This window comes from Nicotiana attenuata, unplaced genomic scaffold, assembly GCF_001879085.1.
Source record: "Nicotiana attenuata strain UT unplaced genomic scaffold, NIATTr2, whole genome shotgun sequence".
Lineage (NCBI taxonomy): Eukaryota > Viridiplantae > Streptophyta > Magnoliopsida > Solanales > Solanaceae > Nicotiana > Nicotiana attenuata.
The window spans coordinates 102,089-109,118 of record NW_017671191.1 but is presented as its reverse complement, the minus strand read 5'-3'; the positions used below and the strand labels follow the sequence as shown (position 1 = coordinate 109,118).

Genomic DNA, 7,030 nt, shown 5'->3' with positions numbered 1-7,030 from the left:
GGGAAGGAATCAGTATCTTTTCTCATAGCCTAGACAGTCTGTAAAAATAAGGTGAAACTATACATTTTGAGTCACTTTAAAGGGAGATAATTTTATTTTTATAATATAATTCACAACTAAATGAGAAATTGACATCTTAACATCAGTTTATTTACGTCCCACCTCCACCCAACAACAATCAATATGTGTATGTGTATGTATTGGTTCTATCTTATAATTTGAACTTCCTGTATCTGTAAGTTTTCTTTTTCTTGAACTGCAATTTTTATCTTCCTATTGGAAAAAGTATAAAGTAATACTATATGACAAACATTTGGTTAGGTATACACCACTTCTGATAAAAGACAGCTTTTTTTTTTTTGAGTTGGATATATTATTGTTTTAATCATTTTTTTTATATACCATTTACCTTAATTTTTGGTTTCTGATTTTCCACTGTCCTTCTTTCAGCTACTTCTAGGATGGACACCCATAATGGCAATAATGGAGCTCCTGATTGGATTTGTCTCCCCCTCATGAAATGACCCTTTTGCCCTTTCCAATTTCAACAATGGCAAGAATCCAAAAACTCCACTCCCTCCAAATTCTTGCCACTTTCTTGTTTTTTGTTTTGTTTTTTCAGCCATCCAAGTCCTTAACTGCTGAAACTCAGGCCCTTTTACATTTCAAAGAGCAGCTCAATGACCCTTTGAATTACTTGGATTCTTGGAAAGACTCAGAAACTCCTTGTAAATTCAATGGAATTACTTGTGATCAAAAGACTGGTCTTGTTACTGAAATTTCCCTTGATAATAAGTCCATTTCTGGGGTGATTTCCCCTTCAATTTTTTCACTCAAAAGCCTCACTTCTTTGGTACTACCTTCAAATTCTTTATCAGGGAACCTTCCAAGTGAAATAACCAACTGCACCAATCTCAAAATCTTGAATGTCACTGGAAATAACATGAATGGAACCATACCTGATTTATCTAAGTTGACTAACTTAGAAGTTTTGGACTTGTCTATAAACTACTTTTCAGGAAAGTTTCCATCTTGGGTTGGAAATTTGACTAGTTTGGTTGCATTAGGCCTAGGGGATAATGACTTTGTTGAAGGTAAAACTCCTGAGATTCTTGGGAATTTAAAGAAAGTATATTGGCTTTACTTGGCTGGCTCAAACTTGATAGGAGAAATCCCAGAATCCATTTTCGAAATGGAGGCACTAGGAACTTTGGATATTTCAAGAAATCAGATTTCTGGGAATTTCCCTAAGTCTATAAACAAGCTGAAAAATTTATGGAAAATTGAGCTGTTTCAAAATAAGTTGACAGGTGAACTTCCTGTAGAACTTGCAGACCTCTCTCTTTTGCAGGAATTTGATATTTCTAGCAACCAGATGTACGGGGCGCTGCCTCGGGGAATCGGGAACCTGAAAAAGTTAACAGTGTTTCAAATATTCAAGAATAACTTCTCTGGTGAAATTCCTCCTGGTTTTGGAGAAATGCAGCATCTTAACGCCTTTTCTGTGTACAGGAACAGTTTTTCTGGGGCATTTCCAGCAAATCTTGGTCGGTTTTCGCCCCTGAATAGCATAGACATATCTGAAAACAAATTTACTGGTGCATTCCCAAAATACTTGTGCCAAAATGGGAACTTGCAGTTTTTGCTAGCTATCGAAAACAGTTTCTCGGGGGATTTTCCAAGTACTTATTCCTCTTGTAAGCCTTTACAGAGATTGAGGGTCAGTAATAATCAACTTTCTGGGAAAATACCTGATGTTGTATGGGGACTTCCAAATGTGTTGATGCTGGATTTCAGTAATAATAAGTTCAGTGGAGCTATATCTCCTGATATCGGGACTGCTACTAGCTTGAATCAGTTACTGTTATCAAATAACAGATTTTCAGGTGAGCTTCCAAAAGAAGTTGGGAAACTCACACTATTGGAAAGGCTGTACTTAGATAACAATGAACTCTCCGGCGCAATACCTTCTGAGCTTGGTAAACTGAAGCAACTTTCATCTTTGCATTTGGAGAAGAACTCATTCTCAGGGACAATCCCATCAGAATTGGGTGAATTTCCTAGGCTTGCAGACCTGAATCTTGCTTCAAATCTTCTTACAGGTAGCATTCCCAATTCTTTATCGACAATGACATCTTTGAACTCTTTGAATCTTTCACACAACAGACTCACTGGTAAAATACCGACTAGCTTGGACAATCTGAAGCTGTCGTCGTTGGATCTCTCTAACAACCAGCTATCAGGAGAAGTTTTATTGGATCTTTTAACAATGGGAGGAGATAAGGCATTTGCTGATAACAAGGGACTTTGTGTTGACGAAAGCATCAAATTCTCAATGAACTCGGGCTTGGGGGGTTGTGGTGGAAGGGCTGCTCAACACAAGTTAAACAAACTAGTTGTATTTTGCATTGTGTTGCTTTCGTTAGCTGTTCTAATGGGCGGTTTATTGCTCGTCAGTTACCTAAACTACAAGCATAGTCATGAAGCAGATCCTGAAGAACAACTGGAGGAAGCCAAGGGAACAAATCCAAAATGGAAGCTAGAGAACTTCCACCATGTGGAATTTGATGCAGATGATGTTTGTGGTTTCGACGAGGACAATTTGATTGGGAGTGGAGGTACAGGAAAAGTTTATCGGTTAGACTTGAAGAAAGGATGTGGAACGGTAGCTGTGAAACAGCTGTGGAAAGGGAATGGTGTGAAAGTTTTGACAAGGGAAATGGAAATTTTGGGGAAAATCAGGCACAGAAATATAGTAAAGTTGTATGCAAGTCTAATGAAAGAAGGTTCAAATTTCTTGGTTTTCGAGTACATGCCAAATGGTAATCTTTTCGAGGCACTACACCGAGAGATCAAGGCTGGGAAGCCGGAATTAGATTGGTACCAGAGATATAAAATAGCACTCGGAGCTGCAAAAGGAATTGCTTATCTTCACCATGATTGTTGCCCTCCTATTATTCATAGAGATATTAAATCAACCAACATTCTACTTGATGAGGATTATGAAGCAAAAGTTTCAGATTTCGGGGTTGCAAAAGTCTCAGAAATTTCTTCTAGGGGATCCGAGCTCAGTTGTTTTGCAGGCACTCATGGTTACATGGCTCCTGGTAAGTTTCAATAAAACCTGAAATTCAATGACCATTTTGGCTCTTCTTGATACCTTTCATTCTTGTATTTGCATCCTCACAACAATGAAATGCAACTCTTCTAACATTAAAAGAACTGTTTGCTTATTTGTTTGCTTGACAGAAATGGCATATACTCTCAGAGTAACAGAAAAGAGCGACATTTATAGCTTTGGCGTCGTGCTATTGGAACTAGTAACGGGAAGAAAACCAATAGAAGATGCATTTGGAGAAGGAAAAGACTTGGTTTACTGGACCTCAACTCATTTAAATGACAAGGAAAGCATTGTGAAAGTTCTTGATCAGAAGGTGGTTTCTGAACTTGTTCAGGAAGACATGATCAAAGTGTTGAGAATCGCCACACTTTGTACGACGAAGCTTCCTAATTTGCGCCCCAACATGAAAGAAGTTGTCAAGTTGCTTGTTGATGCTGAACCTTAAACATTTAGATCTTCAAGCAAATCTGAGAAAAAGGGGCACAATTTTTCTGAGGTCTAGTTTCCCTCTGTGGTTTTTTTCTCATGTTGATAGTTGTTATGTAGTACTATAATTCTCAAGTTAGTTTTAGGTATCTGATATATATATATATACAATTATCCCAATGTGAAATGATTTTCCACTTTCTTTGTGTAAAAGTTGAATTGTGTAAAATGAAATGTTTCTTTTTTGTTGTGGCTGGAAAGTTGAGAGGTTCAATTGATCTGTTCTGTGGAAGTTAAAATGTACATGGTTAAGGAACTTTTATTTTAACTTTGAAAGAGAAGTTTTTATAGTCCCTCCTGTCCAAAATAAGTGATTTTTTGGCCTTTTTCTTGTGGTCCAAAATAAGTGATTTTTCCAGATTTCAAGAATGAATTAATTATTTTTTTTCCTACGTTGTCCTTGAAGTAAATGGTGTTGGAATATGTGTTAGGAGTGTTTATGTGAGATAGTAAAGGTTAATATGGTCAATTCCATTGCTAACTAATGCTAAAAAGTGAATTTCTTAATTTGTGTGAAAACATCTAAAAAATCACTTATTTTGGACCGGAGGGAGTAATTCTTAACATTGGTCCATATTAAATATTATCTACTAAAGGAAGGAAAAACAAGGTTAATAAGTCTATCTGCACCATCAATCTGAGCAAATAACTCCTGTTTGGAAATGCTTCCATCCACCTGAAAGTTAAAACATCTCAGGACCAGAGGTGGATCCAGGATTTAAATGTGATGGGTGCAATCTCTATGTTCTTACTGATTAATCCATTATAATTTCATGATTATGATTTCAAAGTTATTTTGAAATTTTAGTAATTTTCCGTATATATATATATATATATATATATATATATCTAAGTTCCATGTCAAAATGTTGGGTTCGGTTGAACTGGTAAATCTGTAACAAATTAATTTTATAACTTAATTATTATTCTTTATCAACTAGAAAACGACATACTTTCTTTTCCAAGCTATCTCCAACCAAGTTTTTACTGAAATAATAGCTTACATTTTCATTTTATCTATGTATTCTACTAATAGCTTAGTGATAATCCATATAAATAAAAACGGAGGGGTATTTCATCAAGCACCAGTGGTCTAGTGGTAGAATATTACCCTGCCACGGTACAGACCCGGGTTCGATTCCCGGCTGGTGCAAAGTTGTGAGTGCTGTGATGATAATTGCGCGACAGGTGAGATTATTATGGGTCTTCACCAAGTCTGATGTCAGACGATACAATAGCGCATCTGAGCCTCCTGTTTTTTTTGTTTAGTTTCTTTCTCTTTTAACTTTTTAATTTGTCTAACTGCAAATTGTTCAACTATTTTATCATTTTCAATAGTTACAAAGTACATTTTCTTCTTCAACTCACTAACAAAGTGTTGGCACCCAACCATATCAGGTTGTTTGATCCGAAGGGAGTTGAAATACATTTTGACACATTTTATGTCGGCATGACGAGAAAAATATCTCTTGCTAAGAACAAGTTAGTATGATCCAAAAAAATATAATCAAACAATAAATAAGTTTGCTTTAGAACAGGAATAGGACATATAGAAATGAAGTATTTAGCTTTTCCTCTACCATAATCTCCGAGTATATATATATTTCTGGCCGAAGGGCCTTATAACTCTTCCTCCACGAATGATCTTTGTAACTCTCTCCCACTCTTATCCTATCGTTTATTCATGCTCCTTGTTTGCTCTTTCAACATGCGCTCTCTCTCTCTATATATATATATGTTTTGCGTTGTTGTTAAGGGGACAAGGGGAATTATTTTTGTTTTGAATAACATAGATACCTTCCTAATTTAAGTACTTTAAGCAGTACCGAGAAAATGATCTATTGTGGCTACTTACGATTTGAATAGAAGAAAATGACCTTTTAAAATATCTTTGTGTTATTTTCAAATCTTTTATGTATAAAAATAGACATCTTTTTAAACACTTGCCGTCCTTGGTTAAATTAGAGTAGTAATATAATATGTGGAAAGTAGTAATTTTAGTCTAACAATGGTACTCTCTTTAGTTTATTTTATATGAAATCGTTAAAAATTTCTTTAATTAAGATCTTTTATGCAATTTTCCCCCAAAAATGTAATTTCTGAATACCTTTTATTACTAAAAGTTACTATTAAAAATTAAAGGAATCACTACTAGCATGGGATAAAGTTTGTATGCCCAAGGCAGCTGGAGGACTAAATGTGACTGATCTTGCAATTTGGAATAGAGCTGCAATTGGAAAACACTAAAGCTGGGGGCCTTTGTCCAGCTTTAGAGGTTTGTAAATATTTTTCACTTGGTAATAAAGTCTTTATAATTACCAAAAAAAGAAAAATTCTTAAAGGAAATTTACATAATCTTTTTCATCTAAATTTAAATTATTTGAACGTATCGTGCATAGTGAACTTATTTAAATTAAAAATAATTTTATAAATATTTAAAATAAAATTTATATATTTTAAAATAACATTTAAAGTGCAATACGTCACAATAATTAATAATTTAAAATTTTTCAAAAGTTATTTACAAAAATTGGTCAAGAAGACGTATTTTAACCTCTAAAATCTAAATAGTAATTGTATGAAACAAAAAGAGTATATACGAGTAATGAAAATCAGTTTTATAGTTAAAACCAATTTATTTAGATTTTTATGTACTCCATAAAAGAACAAAGACTCAGAAAGGGAGAGAGAGAGGCTAGAGTCGGAACAATGGCCACACGGACGAGACAAATTGCACCGCCGGCGACCGGAACGGCGACGATAACCCTAACGCTAGAAAACCAATCAGAATCTGCACCCTCATCATCATCATCATCGCAAGTACAGCAACAACCAATCGAAACCCTAACATTGAAACTGAAGCCAAAGAAGAGAGTATCATGGAAATCAGGGACAGTGGACAATGAATTCCTCAACAAGAAAAGTTCCAAAAAATGTTGCATTTTCCACAAACAAAAGCCTTTTGATGAAGACGATAGCGATGATGACGCCGAAGAAAATGACCCATCTAAGAAGAGTCATCATCATGATCATGGGGATCATTGCTGTTCTAAACGGGATCATGGAGGAGAAGCAAGTACCAATTATTCTGAACATCATTGATTTATTTTGACTTGTAAGTTCTGTTTTAACTTTTTGTTAAGAAGGAAAAAAATGTTATTTTTGGGGTAAATTGGTATTATTGGAGATTTTCTGTTCAGATTTGGTATGTGATTGTAATTTTAGGTTCAATGGACATGAAATTGAAGAATTGATACTCTGTTATTGCAGTAATTATTTTTTGGATTGTTAAGAAAGTAGAAGAACTTTGTTTTTTGGGGCGAAATTGATTATTTGGTATGATTGGAGATGTTTTGTGTTCAAAGTTGGAATTATGAACAATTTTTGTATCTGCATTATGCTTGAATTTTGTTAAGGTTATAC

The 7,030-nt window shown here is 34.8% G+C and overlaps 2 protein-coding genes and 1 non-coding gene across 3 annotated transcripts in view; all 3 read left to right on the top strand.

The window, feature by feature from the left end:
- LOC109206566 (receptor-like protein kinase HAIKU2) overlaps window positions 1-3,825 on the top strand; it is a 4,592-nt gene extending 767 nt beyond the window's left edge. Inside the window, exons 2-3 of the mRNA XM_019369402.1 lie at window positions 451-3,107; window positions 3,250-3,825. Of these exons, the coding sequence (XP_019224947.1) occupies window positions 521-3,107; window positions 3,250-3,566 (2,904 nt within the window). The 5' untranslated portion in view covers window positions 451-520 and the 3' untranslated portion in view covers window positions 3,567-3,825. The remainder of the gene's footprint in view (window positions 1-450; window positions 3,108-3,249) is intronic.
- An 864-nt stretch (window positions 3,826-4,689) lies between these two features.
- Window positions 4,690-4,760, top strand: TRNAG-GCC. Its single transcript has one exon. It is a non-coding gene; the product is annotated as a tRNA-Gly (tRNA).
- Window positions 4,761-6,243: 1,483 nt separating this feature from the next.
- Window positions 6,244-7,030, top strand: LOC109206565 (type 1 phosphatases regulator ypi1). Its single transcript, XM_019369401.1, has one exon. The coding sequence runs from the start codon at window positions 6,257-6,259 to the stop codon at window positions 6,707-6,709; it is 453 nt and encodes a 150-aa protein (XP_019224946.1). The 5' UTR covers window positions 6,244-6,256; the 3' UTR covers window positions 6,710-7,030.